At 44.1% G+C, this 17788-nt stretch overlaps 1 protein-coding gene across 1 annotated transcript in view; it reads left to right on the forward strand.

The window, feature by feature from the left end:
* The first annotated feature begins 6 nt into the window (after positions 1-6).
* Positions 7-17788, forward strand: part of clybl (citrate lyase beta like) — a 31245-nt gene continuing 13463 nt past the window's right edge. Inside the window, exons 1-2 of the mRNA XM_031870104.1 lie at positions 7-1570; positions 14605-14793. Coding sequence (XP_031725964.1) covers positions 1301-1570; positions 14605-14793 — 459 coding nt within the window. The 5' untranslated portion in view covers positions 7-1300. The remainder of the gene's footprint in view (positions 1571-14604; positions 14794-17788) is intronic.

Below are 17788 nucleotides of genomic sequence, written 5' to 3' on the forward strand. Positions count from 1 at the left end.
GTGTGTGTGTGTGTGTGTGTGTGTGTGTGTGTGTGTGTGTGTGTGTGCGTGTACTTTTTTGACACGTGCACGTGGATGTGATGAGGAGCATGGCAACAACCGGTCGACCTGGTATTTCATTGTGTCGCAATCCGAGTAAATACCTTTTTTATTTTCATGGTGTCGGGCTGGAGAACTACAGTAATTTGCTTAAATAAACATAAAATAGCCCCCAAAAAGAGTATGTTGCACGATTTTCTATACTTGTAGGACGCATCCGCTGAAGAGCAAACACCACAGAACATTTGAGCCAAACACCCAACATAAAAAAGTAATTCTTTCCGTCAAAATGTAACTAATCTTGTGACGCTTTACTCAGAGAGGTTTGGTTTTCAACACACTTAATAAAAGTAACTTGAATGTTTCATTGATTATTCACTGAAAGTTGTCAGGCTTGTCCAGCGTTCGTAGATATCCCACGAAATGATGTTGTATGTTATCTACGTAATAGTGTACAAGGAAGCATCAAGACCGGCAAAGCCCACACAGGGCCAAAAGGAAGGGGAGGTGAATGTATCCAACACACAGAGATCTTTCAGCCTTTCGTTCGTTCTACATGTGAAACGAGAAGTCAACGTGGATTATTTGTCAAGTAACTTGCGTACTTCGGTAACGGCACTTTTGTAGTTATCCCAAACAAGGATCTGTTCCTAAAACTAACCAAGTAGTTTTATTGCCTAAAACTTTTTGTCGAGTAATTTTGATTTAGGCATTGTGTGACTGAAAGAGCAGAATCATATATATATATAGTAGGGTTTTGCACCTTTAGTAGTAGCAATGAATGTGCAAAAGTTGGCTTTTTTTTAACACATGAACTACAATAACACAGCTACTCTGTTTTCCCCAAACTTTGTAACGTTTCCATGACTCAGCTCCAAACTCTGCGCTGACTGACACCCTTACTCATTCACTTCCTGCCTCGATATTCAGCAGTGTGGCAGCATTAGCATATGAGTGGCTCAGTGTTTGGGTGAGTTTGTCCTCAACAAAGGCTGCCAAAGCACAGGTCAGCGTCTCTCATCCACTTCAATGGACAGCTGAAGGGCAAACAGAGCTCCGCAAATGAAACGTTTCCACACTTTCGCTCCCGTCTGGAGAAAGAGGCCTCCCTTCTGGATCCTCACGTTTTATGATAAAAACACTGCAGATATTATGAAGATGAATGCAGCAACAACCTTTTGATTATTCATTGCCCTTAGCCCTGCATGGATGCAGTGTGTTCTAATGAGTAATGTATTCGTGCATATAGTCTGAGCGTGAAATGCACACACACTCATGCACGTGTGCTTATGTGTGTTTTTATATTTGTGTTGACAGGGAGAGCGGTGGGCTCCTGCCCGCAGCCTGGTGGGCGCATGCCGAAGCGCGGCGTCCTCTCCATCACTCGGCGGGCCCCTCGCTGCGCTACATCCCCCGCAGGGCCGTTCTCTACTGCCCCGGCAACGACGAGCGGAAATTGAGGAAGCTGGCGTCGCTTGATATCGACTGCGCCGTCCTGGACTGTGAGGATGGCGTGGCCCTCGGCAGAAAGGTACATAAATACACACCAACGCACAAGTGAAACACAGCTTTTTCGCGTGAGGGTCAGCAACGTAAACGCACATGCACAGCTGTGCGATCGTGACTCAAGGAAATGGGGGGGGTGATTGGAACTGAAATTGGGGACAGGTGCTCGGTCTTAATCACTGACAGGAAAACCACCTAAGTGAGATGTTTAAAACAAGCACGTTTGGCTCTTATGTGATGTGCATAAAGGCTGCGCTGCCCCTCGATCAGAGTCCTTTTAAAACAAGGTGACCACGTCCTGCTGGGCGAGCAGTGGGACAGCACCAGATGCAGCAGGTTAAAAGCATTCTTCCCCCACCCACGCGACCTCCCCATTGGCCCGGCTGAGCTGCCCATGAAATCGTGATTGGAGAGTGGGGATAAAGAAGGGGTTAAAAAAAAAAAAAAAGTTAACCAACAAAGGTTTTTAAGTCATGATAATAAAGATGATTGATATGGCTCGAGGCTGTTCCTGTAGGAGACAAAGGCAATAAGACGATGGCCCTGTGTGACTGACAGGCTAAAGCTGTGACCCCGCGATGGAGTTGGAGGATGTCGGAGCTCCTGTCTTTATTATGTGTGAGAGGGGGAACTATGGAGAGGAATGCAGCGCTGGAGCAGCCATTCAGGCTTGAGGAGAACTCAGACGGTGGATGTCAGCATGTGACAGGTCCATGTCTCTATCTTGTTTCGAAGCACCCTGCACCCTGCTCCAAACTCACTCTATTTTCTCTCACCAACCCACTTATTTCACTTATAACAAAAGGCATTTATTACAGCTGTAAAGTCTTGAGTTATAGGAAACTTCTGAATTTGAATATGATGGGATTCATTTTTTCCTTCTATTTTCAAATGCCGTTTCCATGTTAGCTTGTGGCTTGTACCTGTGGAGGAGGCCATTTAGGCCCTGCTATATGCTGTTAAAAATAAAGGGGTAAATTATATTAGCAACAGGGCAGTTCCATTCTCTTTTTTAAAATGCAGAATAATTTCCCTCAGCAGGCTTACCTCCCAGTAGCACTCGAACAATACCAACAATACATTGTGGAAAATAGTATTGCACCTCAATTACAGTGCCTTGCCTAATATCCACGTTGCTTTCTCCTTCTCTGATCTGGCTACATCAGCACCACACAGCGCAAACCACGGCATCCGATTTCAGCCATTTTTTTAGACAACAGATGTCCACGTTGGCTTTAAAAGAGTCCGGCACAGTGTGCAAAAATCCTGTAACCTTTTATGTGGTCGCTAGGTCATGCTGCGTAATGTAGAAATGAGTCATTAACTCAATAACATAATGCACTTTTCCTACTGGCACCCTTTCTTCACTTCCCACACTCGCAGCTTCTTGCTCCACTGTGGCAATTGGAAATCCATGGGGGTTGTTGTGTAGTTATTACTTCCCTTAAGATATTTTTTTTTCTGTTGGATGAACTGTGCTTCTAGTGTGTGTGTGTGTGTGTGTGTAGGCTGGCAGGACTACCGCTTAAGCATTTGTTTTGGATATTAATTTCCATGTTTTGTAATCAATTTGGCACAATACCTTTTCTTTCTTCACGTTTTGCTAGATGTTAAAAAATTCAATTTTCAAATAGTCATTGTTTTTATTTGTCCTCTTTATTTCATATACTGTGGGATATTTACTGAGTATTTGTAGCCCCTCTTTAGGCGCTAAACCAGGGGTCTCAAACTCATTTTCACTCCGGGCCACATCAGCATCATGGTCGCCCACAAAGGGCCGGTTGTAAATGTAACTACTCGTAACATATTGTGAAATAACTCTCTGCATTTGATTATTGTTTATTCAAGTGTAAAAATAATTTTGACTTTCTATCTCATTATGACTTTCTATCTCATAACTTAGACTTTCTATCTCATAACTTAGACTATGGGGATAATTTTATTATCAAGTCTAACTTTAAAAAAAATTTTATTTCTTTTTTTCCTCTTTTTTTTTTTTTTTGCTGGCGGATTCGCGGGCCACATAAAATGAAGTGGCGGGCCGGGAGTTTGAGACCCCTGCGCTAAACAGTCTAATTGCATTTGTCCCTATTTACTGAACGTTTTTGTAATCTTGCAATATACTGTATATCTTATGCTGTTCCTGTTAAGAGATGCAAAATAAGAAGTGAGGAATCAAAACGTATACGTTATTTTCTTAAATATGACTAGGATGTGTATTGGGCTCATAGTGCAGCCAAAATGTCAGTGCCCTACACAACAGCACTGTTCCTGAACGCATCCTGAGTAGATGCTGATGGAATATTGGTGCTGTTGCGGTTGACATGCTGCTCACTACGCTGCATATGTAGACACGGTGTCAAATCTGGAGAAACAGTCTTATTGGGTATGTAGAGAGATTATTGCCTCATGAAAATGGTGACAGAGTGTAAAGACAACTTCTGTCCTATTTTTTGAGATAATAGAAAACACTTAAGTGACACCAGTGAAGAATAATGCACCAAATGAATAGATGCAGAAGAGGTCTCTTCTAAGGAGCTCCACATTTAGAACCAACATACAAGACAAAAAAAATATGCAACAGCCTGTTGATTTTCAGTCTTTGGCTCACAGTAATAATTGAAGTAACCACTTAAATACTTATGAAAGAGCAACTCTACTGTGTTTTTTACACTTTAGCTTCTCTCTTTGCTTTTGTGATGTAGGAGCGTACTCTAGGGAGTGTCAGTGCACCGTGATGTCACTCTGATGTCTGAGGTCGTGGTTACACTAGTCTTTTTCATGCAACTTTTGTGATCGGATGCAAAGGCATAAATTGGGAAATGTTGGGATTTCATCAGCAGTAACTTAATAGGACTCCCTGGTTTTCCTTGTCTCTTCCCTTTAGAGCAGGGCTATTCAACTAAAATTCCAAAAGGTCCAGATTGAGAAAATCTCCTCGGGCAAAGGTCCGGAACATTACAATAATATCTAACTTGCGCTATTTAGTGCCATATATATATATATATATATATATATATATATATATATATATGGTATATACAGTCTCCTGTTGCTTCCTCGGCCTCCAGTTAATCTGCTCACAATAGCTCGCATTTCCAGTTTTCCTCGTCTTCCTTTTGAGCGTCGATGCACTTCATAGTACTTAATTTAAAGTCGCTGTGGACTTATGACTCTGCCCAAATATATTGAATGTAAAAGATCCTACATGGCAGTTCATGCAAATCAGATGCACATGTTGCAGGACGCTTTTACATCTGCCCGTGTGCGTAAGTACTCGGCCGAAAAAAAAGAAATTGTCATTTGTGGTAGACTTTGTCATTATCCTCCGAAATGTCTAGTCAAAAACATTACCCTTCCTCCTCGTATGTAAGATTAAGATCTGTTCAGGGACCAGCTGAATCGTAAATAGACTAGATTTAGCTTTTACATTGCGAGTGTGTCTGTGCACTGACAATTTCCACAGCGTATACCGTAGCTGTGATTATATTCGTCATGACAACCTCACAGTCAGCACTGTGTGTTCGCCAAGAGATGCCAGGCCTCAACAATGGTCCCATAATGCATGTCTGTTTTTTCCTCTTTTTTTCTAGGGAGATAGAATAGAAGCAAAGCAGAGACTGAGCTCGCTAAATGCCACGCTAAACCGCTGTTTTGGTGAAAGGCAGCAAAGGGTTATGGGTATGCGTGGATAGGCCTTAAATGGGGCTACTGCCCACAACCACCCTCCTATTATGTGTTCACTAATGTATTCTTTTCATTATCTGTCACCTTCACCTTAAAACAGGGAAGGATATTCATGACAAAAAAGGTACGCCATGAAGGTCAGTCCACCCCCTCCCCATGAAAATTGAAATCCGGCGGTGCCCGCTTTAATTGCCTGCCGCTTTGACTCCGAAAAATGTCCGCGCTCCGGCTCGGCAGTAACGCCGGCTGCTTACGAGCCAGGGAGATGAGATAAAGGAGTAAAGGGTAGGAGCCACCTAGAGCTTGCTAACTGTCACCACAGACCCAGAGGGGAGAGGAGGAGGAGGAGGGGAGGGGAGGGAAGACGAGGCTGACTGCTCTAACACTCTTACACATATCATCATATCTGTATGATCAGTGGGGTGGAGGAAGAGGGAGGGCAGGTTGAAACCCCGGAGCGGAACTGACGGCTACACCTGTCCTCTCTCCTCTCTCCCTCGCTGTCTTGTTCTCTCTCATTGTCCCCCTCTCTCGCTCATCTCCCCTCGCCGGGGTCCTCGGGGTTAAAATTGCTTAGCTCTCTCTCTCATGTTATCTCTCTGTCTCTCTGTGCCCTATGGTCCAGTGTTCCTCCTGGTGTTTTCTCTCTCTCTCTCTCTCTCTCTCTCCATCTCTTTTCCCCACATGGGTCCCTCCATCCTCCCCGACTCCCCCCCTCCCTTGCCTCCCTGCCGTAGAGATTCTCTCCTAATCCCTGGAAGTTTGGAACTAATGAACTAACTGCTGAGCCGCTGCCACGGAGCTTGGTCCCAAACTATACTGTACTTCACACTCGATTTCCTCTCCAGATGGCATGGTGGCGCGGCTGACGCGACGGGGAGCACCTCTCACACACCAGCACGCGCCCGCGAATGCACATGGGTACACAAGGCATGCAGAACACACACACACACACACACAAGTGAGACACATGCGGACAGACATTCACGCACAAATGCACATGCATGCAAGCGCATACACGTATTGTTACAGTCTGCAGCTCACTGTGCATCAGTCGAGTGTGACGGAGGACCAGTGTCCTGCATACACCATCAGTGTATTAGAGAAGCAGGACCACTTGTTAGTGCTTAAAATTAGTTACTTCAGTATTTTTCTATCTGATGCCGTTTAATCCATCCAACATAGTTACTAGTCGAGTAGCATTAGCTTTTATTGGGTCCATGTGGAAGCCAGAGACCCTTCACTCCGGGATTTCACATTTTTATGAGTACACGGATGTGATTACAACCTCCAGACATACACGATTCGCCATGTTTAATTGATGCAATTTGTGGAAAGTTGTCAGGCTTTAAGCAGGCGGCAACCTCCACATCTGAAATGTGAAGCCAATGCAGAAGTGTTTTAAACCTGAATTCTCTCTAATGGCCATGAGGGGCGGGGGGGGACCTTTCTGGTTGTAAAAAGAAGTCAGATAATGTAGAAGTCTACGAGAAAATGACTCTACTTCTCTCTTGATTTATTACCTCAGTAAACATGAGTTTATGGTCTCAATCTCTAGTTTCAAGTCTTCTTCAATACAGCATGATGTTCATTTAGTAAATTATGGTCCATTTAGAGTCAAATAGACCATAAAGCAGAGTATGCTTTATGGAGTGGCTACCTTGTTATTGACAGGTCGCTGCCACTTTTCCCCGTTTCACAGTGTGTTTCCAGTTCATGAAAGTCAATTGTAACATTTTGGTCACCTCAAAATGTCTTATCCAGCATTCTGTTTGTACTTCAGGGCTCCACCCTTTCTTGTGACCTCTGGTTGCAAAAAAACAAGATGGTGGCGAACAAAAAAACGCGGCTACCTTGTGGTTGACAGTTCACTACCTTGCCTGGTTTGGCTGTGTCATCGAATGCTATCCGCCATCTAATGCTCGTATTCATACTTTGAGTGACAAAAGCAACTATTTGGCCGGCGTGGCCTGTGACATTGTCGCCATTGAAGTGCTCGTTGACGTAGTTATGTCGATAAGTTGCACCGGGACCTGGCTAACGACATTTATTCAGATGGAACGGGGTGAAACCAAAACACATGATTGGTTGGCGTTTCACAGCGTCATTGGAGTGCTGAAAGAAGTCAAGCTTAACTTTGATTTGTAGCGCTTCACGTCTGTCACGGATCGACAAGTGTCATGCATCAGTTTGTAGCTTCATGTTAGCGGCTTCCATTGAAAATGACTTAGAGTAGAATGTTGCTGTGTCGCTCGTGTTGTGAACACAGGATGTAACCCCTTCCAGAGTCTGTTTTCATTTCATGAAAGTTAAGGGTAACATTTTGGTTGCCTAAAAATGTTAGGAGCTACGAGCTGCTACGAGCGTGTCTTCGGTGTGTGAGGTGACTGTTTGTTCAAAACAACAATGGCGGCTGCAATAGCATCAGTTATATCAGAACTGGAGAGCATTTCTTCATTGAACAAGCAAAGGACCTCACTGAAGGCTTTTCTCGATGGAAAAATATGTTTTCTCTCTCTCAAGAGTTTGATTGACAGATGGTTCATCCAATCACCTGCCAAGTATCTTTTGAAAGTGCCTGCTCTTTTTCCAAACAGTTTCCAATGACTGTTCCTCAGATGGTTCTGCATGCGTAACAAACTATCTGACTCGTCAGGTTAACTTTGATTGTTCTTGTCAGCAAAATTTCAGCAATTAGAGCTTAGAAGAGATATTCGTTTGATTGTAGAGATTGCAGATGTCTTTTTGAGCGCTCTTTTCATCAATAAATGTTTGTGGAACTGCTGCCTGTAACAATAAGCTCTGTGTACTGTACGACATAGAAGCTACTGAAGGTCCTATTCATTTTTAGTTAATAATAATCTTCCGTGTCATACACATAAAGGGGCACCATAAGACCACAGAACGCCATGAAATATAATGCAATCCTATTCAGCAAGACAAACTACAGCTTGAACAATTGGTTGAGCGGCGACTGAACACCTCCCTGCTACAATCTCAACAAAGAATAACAATTATAAACTTCACGAAGGCATTCAGTTTAGGTTTAATTGTATTGGTGTCACGTCGTAGTTTAACATTAACTGTAACGTCTAATGCAAGAAAAGGCGATCATAGGCCAACATTGCATCTGGTCTGTTGAGTTGACAATTTTGTGTTTCAGTTCAAATTTACAACAGCAAAGTGAAAGTTTTTGAGTGTTTTAAAATCATATTTAATGTTTCCTATTCATAAAAGGCATTTCTGTTTCTGGCTTTACTTTGAGTTCTATAACAAGCGACTGAGAAACTGTTGTGTATGTAGTAGTGGTTCATTGATAGAGTTGTTAACCCCGACTGTTTAACCTGATGTCAGGTTGCACACACTGATACCATTCTCTCTCTTAGAGTGGATGACATTATTATGGTCTATTAACTTTTGCTGGTTGTAACACAGTCAATATAAGAGCCATGGTCTATGCATGAACTGCACCTGACACCAGAGATTTATCAATTTAACATAAATTATGCAGCTAACTGTCTAAACTGATACGTGACCTCAGTTCAATGCTCGCCGTGTTATTCCAGAGGACACTGAAAGATCTGCTCTCCATTTAAGTGGATTCAAGCGACTAAACTCTTTGACAGAAAGAGCTCCTGGGAAATAATGTTAGCCAGTTGAATTATGAATACTGAACATTTGTATTTAGCGTGTGTCGGCGTGTGTTCATTTACGTCCGTAGGCATGTTCTTGTGTGTGCGCGCGCGTTTGTCTACTTGTGCACTCAACACCTCAGAGGACCAGGGAGACTGGAGAGAAACTCCCAGTCAGACTGCCAAGACTCACAAACGGGATGCTCAGCCAGAAAATAGACCCCGTCCCAGCCAGATTAGAAAGACCTGCAGATCCAAGCCTTACCGTCTGTCACAGTGTGTGTCTTAAGAGTCATGTGTCTGGTATCGATTGGAGTCCTTTTGGGAGGGCAGGGCAAACGAGAGGTCAGGGTGCAGAGGAGAGTGATGACAGCGCTGTGGTTAGCATTCGTTGTGGAGAGGGCGTGGCTTGTTGTTAGAGCACATAGAAAGTGACTCAAAGGGGGGGGGGGGGGGGGAGTTTTAAACTCGTGCTCTCACGTCCTTTCACGTAACAATATAAGCCATAGATAACATTTGAGCTTTCTCTGTTCTTTGGAGGATCTTTTGAAACCCACACTCATGCAGCCGATCCAGATACCCTGGGTTAAGGGGCGAGGCCGAGCGGGGGAATCGGGAAAACGGTGAGACGCGGAGAACAGAGAGGCCCTCTCTCCTGCTCTAATTATCCCGTTACACTCTTGTGTTTTCACTGGCAGCGCCGCAGCCCGCGCCGCTCTGTGCTACGTGGGCCGCGCAACGCAACACTTTGAGAGTAAACCCCCAGTAGGAGGAGTGATGATGGAGAAGGCGATGAGGAGAGGAAAAACATGAAAGAATGGGGAGGAGGACAGGAATGGAGCAGATGTATTCCCCCCCCCCCCCCCCCCCCCATGTGTGCATGGGGGGGGGGGGGATATAAGCAACCTCTCTTATTTTGCAAGAATTTCACTTAAATTGTTCCGTCTTAATGGCACGTTAAAATGACGGAACCCCAGCTAGCTATTATATACTATTCTAAAATGCTCTTCTAACACTGATGAAAACAATTTGGATGAAAGAGAAGATGGAAAATCATTTTCTACATATATGATATCAAATCAGTTTGACATACAAATTATAGTATCAAGATATACTCAAGGGTAATATATTAGTTCAAGTAAGAAATGAAAATGTAAAAATGAGAATAAATCAAGTTTAATAACCCTCTTGGAATTTCTTTATTATTAAAATATTAAAATAAAGCGGCACATTTAGCATTGATCAGAAAAGGTGTCATTGGCCATTTGTCGACATCGCACAATTACAGTGGTTGCACTTTCCACATGTCGCCTTAAGACAAATGTTTGCACTTTACTTGTCGTGTTTTCACACCTTCCTCACCTTATTAGCATCGTGATCACATTAACGGATCATGAAACCAAGTTGAGAAGTCCATCCTTACAAGGACTTCTTATTTCCCTGCATTATACTGCCTCTTCGGTTTCATTTGCCCTCAAGCACATTGTAGCGGATTCCTAGGTTACATTAGACTGCCATCCTAAAGTCATGAAAACGGCTGTGCACCTTTTTAAATGGTTGTTTGCGCTTCATTAACGTATTTCAATTGGTTAATTTGTGCAATTTTGTAAAATGCTCTGCTTTTCTGAGTTTACATAAAGATGCTTTTGCTCCTTTGTCATCTGGTAGGGTTTGGAAATATCATCGTTAATTAACTGTCTGTGGAATCATATTGCCTGGATATGATATTGTGTCATCGTTTTACAACGTTTTGTAGTGTGCTGGATATTGTATGGTACAGGAATACTTGACAGGGTCAGGATTTGACAATGCCCTGAAGCTCAGTAAGAAAAGCCAAATGTAAGTCATCTAGAGACCTTGATAGTAATTACAGTCTTAAAATCAATAATTGTTTTAAAATAAAGCTAATAGAGATGTCAAGTTAAGAGTAATTATTCCTCTATGTTGTGGTGAGACAGCTGTACTGGGAGTTGCAAAATAGGACTAAATTGCTGGGAAACAAACTGATGCATAATCACCAACGAATAAAAACTGTAAATCATTTCAATTATGCAGAGAATATACTAAAGATACCGAATGACGAGCCTCGGGAATTAATTTCCCCAAACCATTGCAGTGCAGCTTGTAACGAAGTATAACCAAAGAGCCGTAATGAGCTCCTTTCATGGCTAATTAAAGTGAATAAACAGTGTGTAATAACTAGCTGTTCCTCTACCTCAGGCTGTCAGTTTTGACCCACAATGACAAGCAGGTTTTCCTGATTTCCTCCTCCTCCACCCTGCTCGTTGTCTGTCCTGACAGGATAACGGATAACACGGCCGCGCCTCCGACTGATGGGAGTGAAGGCCTGAAATCCCCTTTCCGCTACGTCTCAGTTATCAACGTAGCCCTGAATTAGTCAGTCATCTCACTTCAGCTGTCTGGAGTGCAGCGTGTCACTTGTCAAAACCCATCCTCGATGACTTGAAGCCTGCTAACACACACACACACACACACACACACACACACACACACACACACACACACACACACTCTCTGACAGAGACAGATGAACAAATGTGTACACAGTCACACTTCAGGCAGGCAGCACTTCACCTGAGATAGTCTACAGCTCATTTTAAATGGCATCGCGAGTAGCACAGCGGGGTGCAAAACGCCAGGGAAAAAAAAGGAAAACCAAGTACTCGTGAGTTTCCCACTCTTTTCACACAAAACTACATAGACTTCCAGAATACATGACACATCACTCTGCTGTTTGAAGGCAGTGTGTCAGCGACAAAAGGTATGATCTACATACGGTACAAGATGTTTTTGAGTGAGAGACTGACTTGTTAAATTCATCTCATTAGTCTATTATGTGTTTTGCTGTTTCTCAGTATGTTGATGCCCACAACTTTTTTTTTTTTCTAGACAAAATTGATTCTTCCCCTTTCTTGTGTCTTGTCTAATCCACATTTCCTGCCTTGTTATCTTTCCTCACTTTCTATCCAGTATAGACGCTCACAACCGTCGCCCTGTGATCTAATTCAAGTTGAGAATGTGAGTCTATACCCAGCGAGTGTGTCCAGAGGCGATGTTTGACATCGGACATCCACCAGAGGAAGGCCGTCCCACCGCGGACCGTACACGCATCAGTTAGGATGGTCTCATGTGGCGTCTGCTAGGCAGCGGCCACGCTGCGTCACGCACACACACACACAACACAGCACTCACTAGGGTCCTGAGCGTCCAGGCTCAGACTGCGTGTCGAGGAGCTGACCTCGCTCTTCGCAAAGGTCAGCCTTTTGGCACACTTGAAAAAGCTTCTCGTCTACACCTTATGAGGGCCCCTACCTGCCCTGGCCAACTGATCGCCTGCCCGCCCGCATGTGTGTCAGCTTCTCATGATGATGAGGAGGATGGGGGGGAATCAAAGAAGAGATGGAGCTGATGCTGGGGCGAGCTCTCCATGGGACACCAGGTGATTGGGGAGGGAGCTTTGAGGCAACTTGTTGGATGGCTGTCCATTAATGTAAAATATCTGCTTTTCAAAGGGCTTTTATTCAAGCTCGGAGTAGCGGAGCCCGTAGGGGTCAAGGTGTCTGTCGGAATAATATCTCACCTTTTCCAGAGACAGCGAGATAAAAGAAAAGGACTGCGTGCGTGGTGACCCGGCCTTTTCCTTTTTAGCCATTCCCCAGCGTCACGGTTTCAGAAATACCGTCGCGAAAGGAGAAAAGCGCAGGAGACAATTCTTGCAAAGAGCGGTCTCTGGTTACATTATAAGAATTTTAATACATGCAGAAGCTGCGGCTGGAGCGGGATACCCGGCCCTCCCCAGTCTATTTGATCCTGCGAACATTATAAAGCATGCTTTTTGATCATTTCTGGCTCGCTATTTATTTTGGTTCGGTCAGGGATCAATGTGACTCCCGGCATTACCAGGCGGCCGAGCGGGTTCTCACAGATCAATTTTCTCCAGTCACCATGAACTGGGGGGGACAGACAGAATGTAATCCACCAAGTAGCAGGTTTATGAACGAGTGAATTACTGCTGTGTAAAGCGCCCCATCCGTTTTAAGTTACCGCGGTGCATTTTTACGGGTCCGTCTCGGATCGACGAGAGCGACGTCGCAGCAAAAAAACGACGTCAAAGATCACAGCGCTCTCATCGTGCGGCGGGACAGTCCCTCTTGTCTCATTCAATGAGGTAGAAGGCGGACACAGACGACACAGCCCACTCGTGACCCCCCATTAACTCTGTGCAAATCTTTGATATGTACTTTGATACCGTATTTTTATTGATACTGGAGGGGCGTTCGTATCAAGTACAGTTCTGCATTCCAGGAGATCAGAGTGAGATCTGTTTTGTCTCAGAAGTTTGTCCCGTGACCCCTGAGGGCGCCCCATAAGCTCTCGTACAACTGATCCTAGGTTGACTGTAGTCCGCTGTAGTATTTTACTTTATTTGTTTTACAAGGGACTGTGATGTATGGGCTCTCCGTGTTATAACTGTCTGCGGTCTCTCTTTCATGAACACCCACATGACTTCGCTCTTCCAATGATCAGCCTGTTTAGATATTCCACTCAAGAGGTTTTTTTCTTTTTGCAGTAAATCCAAAGCGTCTGCATCACGTTGCAGGATGACACCATCCACCGGCAACGCATTTTTATTCATCAACCCCATTTAATTTCACGAATAAGCATCTCCAAAACATTTCTTGCACATCCAGGTTTTTTTTAAATTATTTCTTATGAGTGAATTTTCTAAGTATGTATATATGGAAATGGAGGGGAGGAAGAAAAATCCCAATCTGAGCATCTCCACAACTCACACATACACAAGCACTCAAAGGCTCGAGCCTCTGATCCGACCTGACATCTCCTAAGCTACCGTTTCCTCGTTGCTGCTTAACTCGGACCACATTTCTCCCAGAGAGCCTCTCTCCTCTCGCCAGCCTGGACTTCTCTCCCCACTCCATCCCTCCATATCTCCCTCTCCCTCTCTCTCTCTTGCCGTTCCCGTGGCCCAGCATCTGGTTTGAATATAGCGGCGTGTGCTACTGAGTTCCCGATAGAAGTCGGGACTGTAGGCTTCCCTTTTGATTTTTTTCCATCCTCCTCGTCCCTCTTCCTGCTCAGCTCATACAATGCCCCGCATTGAGAGAGCAAGGTTGAGTGTGCGGCGACCGTCTTGTTGATTGGTGGCATACTGTATAGAGATAAACTGAGGTTAAATTTGGAGTGCTGTTGTGCTTTGTTATTTTGTGTATTTTCTTTTATTTTTTTTGAAATGTTAAAGTTCAATCTTGCTATTATTTATTCCAGATTGAGGTATGCTTTGTCAATGATGATAATGATGACACATTATTTGTGTCTGCAATGTGTTGTTTATTTTTATGATCATGCTTAATGGTCAATATCATTTATATAGCCTCATTTCCTTGGAGGAAATTGGACTTTTATTTTCATTCTTTAACAATTTATCTAGTATTTATTCTTCTTTTTTTTGGGGGGGGGGGGGTGAATGGAACTGATTTGCATCAGTGCATTTCTTTTTTTAACACATCACCAGTTTTCAACCTTTCTTTTTTGATCCGTATAGCATATTGCTCGTCTATTCTTGGGTAGTCATCTTCCACAGCTAGCTTTTTAAAATGTTCTATTTTGAATCCTAAAACGTTTTTGAATTTGAATCCCCAAATGCATCGCATGAAACAATCTGTATTTCTCTCTGTGTTTTTTTCCCCCCGTGCTGCAGACTGAGGCCAGGGAGATGATTCCCAGGATGCTAGCGGAGCTGGACCTGGGCCGGACGGAGAAGTGTGTGAGGGTGAACTCTGTGTCCAGTGGCTTAGCCGAGGCTGACCTGCAGGTCATCCTGCAGGCTGAGGTTCTCCCTCCTGCCATCATGTTGCCCAAAGTGGAGGACACGCAAGAGGTGCAGTGGGTAAGTTCCAAATATTGGCCCCACTTTAGAAGTAAAAAAAAAAAAAAAAAAAAAAAAAAGGATGAATGGAATGATCAGAAAGTTTTTTTATTTTTTGTGTGTAACAACTTTGTAAAAGAACAAGTTGCAATACATGCAAAAACTAAATAAGGCTACATATACCCGTGAGTTTTCTCTCTTTCACCTCTGGGTGTCTTTTAAAAAAAAAAAACACAGTGGTGCTCTTACACAAACTCATGGAGTAAGAGGAAACCACAGGAATCTTCAAAGCAATCATAACAAACTTTTCCATTTCCCAGTAAAAGTGGGAATCGATCCCTGTGGCTGGACTCTGGGACAGACAGCGTGTTTTTCTTGGCCGCTGCTCAAGAAACGCATGACATTTCTTTGGGATTAGCTTTAGAAGCCCGATAGCTTTCTGTAACAACACAATGGTGCCTTCTGCCACTGCTGAACTTACTGGAAATCCGCCTCGAACAGTGCCGTGTTGTGGCTAAGAATGAATTTAATCGAACTTAAAGCACTCAGCCAGACAGAATTGGAAAAAAAAGAAATATGCCTCATATTGCGTTCCATTCCAGTGTTCACGCAGGCCTTTGAATATTCTCGAATATTAAATCAAAAGGCTATCCTGTCAGTGTCTGAGGAAGATCACAAACTGATATCTTGATGTACCAAGTCAAAAGCAAGTGAGACTGCACAGTTGCTTTTGACTTGGTACTTAAAAAGAGCTCCCGTCACGTTTCACAACCCGATCTGACGTCAGATATCCTAAGCTCTTGCACTTTTGTTCACATGAAATAACTGTTAAACAAATACAAAATGATCGCTCACTGATATTGTTCCCAGTGATATTATGAATTACAATTTGTCCTCAACTAACTGGGCCTGCGTGTGCCCTAGTTAAGAGAGGGGTTTGTCTGGGCTCGGCCATCCCTCTGGCTTCCTATAAAGGGGCGCTGCACGGATGTCAGGTCCCCAAAGGTCAGGAGACAGTGGCATCATTAATGCAGGCCGTTCTGATCGGCTCCATATGGTTCACTTACCAGGAGGAGCCCGGTTACTGTCCGCCTCCCTCACTGCTTGTGTTCGAATACAGTTCAAGGGTTCCGTATTAAAGTACTGTCTGCTAATTAAGATTAGGTTTTTACTCTCTCTCTCTTTGCATGCGTTTTTGATACGGGCAAACAGCATACCAAAGCATTCTTATAAATAAATAAAGCTTTTATTACTCTGTCAAGCTGCAAATTCCAAACTGCGTTTGGTGATTACACAAGAGGAGCAATGAAAATGTGTTTAGAGGAGAGAGAGAGGTGAAAGGAAGGTGTCTTGTCTGGCTTTTCCCTCAGTGTTACGACACACACGCACGCACGCCCACACGCACACACACACACACACACACACACACTCCCATACATGGTCTTGGGGCGGGAGCAGGAAGTTTTTAACTAGTGCTTTTAATTAGAACACATCTATTTCCTGCTGCCCTTTTCTTTCTTCCAAGTCTAATTGCTGACAGGTGTTCACCAATTCTCTCCCTGAGCTCAGCTGTTCCTCACAGTGCTACTTTTCTTCACTTCCGTCAATTTTATTCTGCATTCATTTCCTTTAAAAAACAAATTAAAAAAAACATTCACTGTTATAATTATAATTATTATTACCCTGGAAATCGCAGTCAGCCCGTTGAGAGCTGTAAAAACATTGCCTTGCTTATGCATACTTCTTTTCCTTTTACAGCTTTCGTGTGCAGTGTAAATCTGTTTGCACATTGTGGATTTGCAGTGTGTGTGTTTTGTCGGGGTGCGTTTTTTGCAGCAGCAGGTGCATGTGTGCTCCTGAACCAGCCGAGTCCGCGTGGCGCTGGATGGAACCTGGATTTCATTGGTGTGTGTGTGTGTGTTTGTGCTCTCTCTAATCTCATCCGCAAACTTTCTCTGTGTCATCTTTTGCGCGTGGTGTGTCGTCTGCTTTGTGTTGCATACGTCCGATTCTCTCCGCTCTTGTAAATCCCTCACTTGTTTATTTTTCTCCCTCTTTTTTAAAATCTTTTTTTCTTGTTGATATTAGCACGGGAACCTCCAGGACTGATTTGTCGCTAAAAGATGGACTTGCTTGTTTCCCTTTGTGTGGAGAACCTTTAGCTCTGCCTTCCTCCTCTCCCCTTGGCCCTTGTGTGACTGACAGGCCTTATTGGGCTTTAACAGGCGTAACTCCCCCCTTTTGTCCGAGGGACAATTCTCACACGGACTCGGAGCCGTGCGCATTCTTTGCCCACCGCACTATTTGGTGTGCACTGGCACTGAAAGAATCGCGCCCCCACCCCTGTTCCGCTCCTCCTCCTACTCCTCCTCCTCCCCTCCCCTCCCTCTCGGCCCTCTCTCTCTCTCCGCTTCCCCTCTGTGAAATGAACACTTCAGCAGGCCGGAAACATTTAATCTGGTCCCCTTTTGAAGAAAATTAATTGAAACTTGTCCCACTATAGCCTCCTTTTCTCCAGCTCTGTCTCTCCCTCCTTCTCTTTTCAGGATTGGGTGGCGAAAAATTGTCCGAGGGTCTTGTTTTGTAGCGTGGGTCTGAATGGCAAGAAGAGGTGTTATTTCTTCTTTTTCTTTCTTTTTTTTTCTTCCCTTTTCTTATATTTTCTTTCCAATTCAGGAGTGAACAACATCTTAAAGGGCCCTGGTTTTTGAGAGCCATTGACGGCTAATAGTTGCTGTACGCACCGGAGGAACAATGCACGAGCGCCGCACCTCTTATGCGCTGTAAATCAGGCCCTTCAAAGTGCACAATAGCTGAAGAGGAGAGTACAGCGGACGGACAGAAACATGTAATCGGAGGCTACGAGGCTCTTGAGCTGTCATTTGTTTCCCTACCGCCGGTCCCAAAACAGCCCGGCTCGGCTTGCTGCGGCCTCGTCGAGGGGTTTGCGTGGCCGAGGCCTCGCTGTTTGTGTGTGTGTGTGTGTGTGTGTGTGTGTGTGTGTGTGTGTGTGTGT

Source organism: Anarrhichthys ocellatus, unplaced genomic scaffold (assembly GCF_004355925.1).
Source record: "Anarrhichthys ocellatus isolate YVR2014 unplaced genomic scaffold, GSC_Weel_1.0 scaffold51, whole genome shotgun sequence".
Lineage (NCBI taxonomy): Eukaryota > Metazoa > Chordata > Actinopteri > Perciformes > Anarhichadidae > Anarrhichthys > Anarrhichthys ocellatus.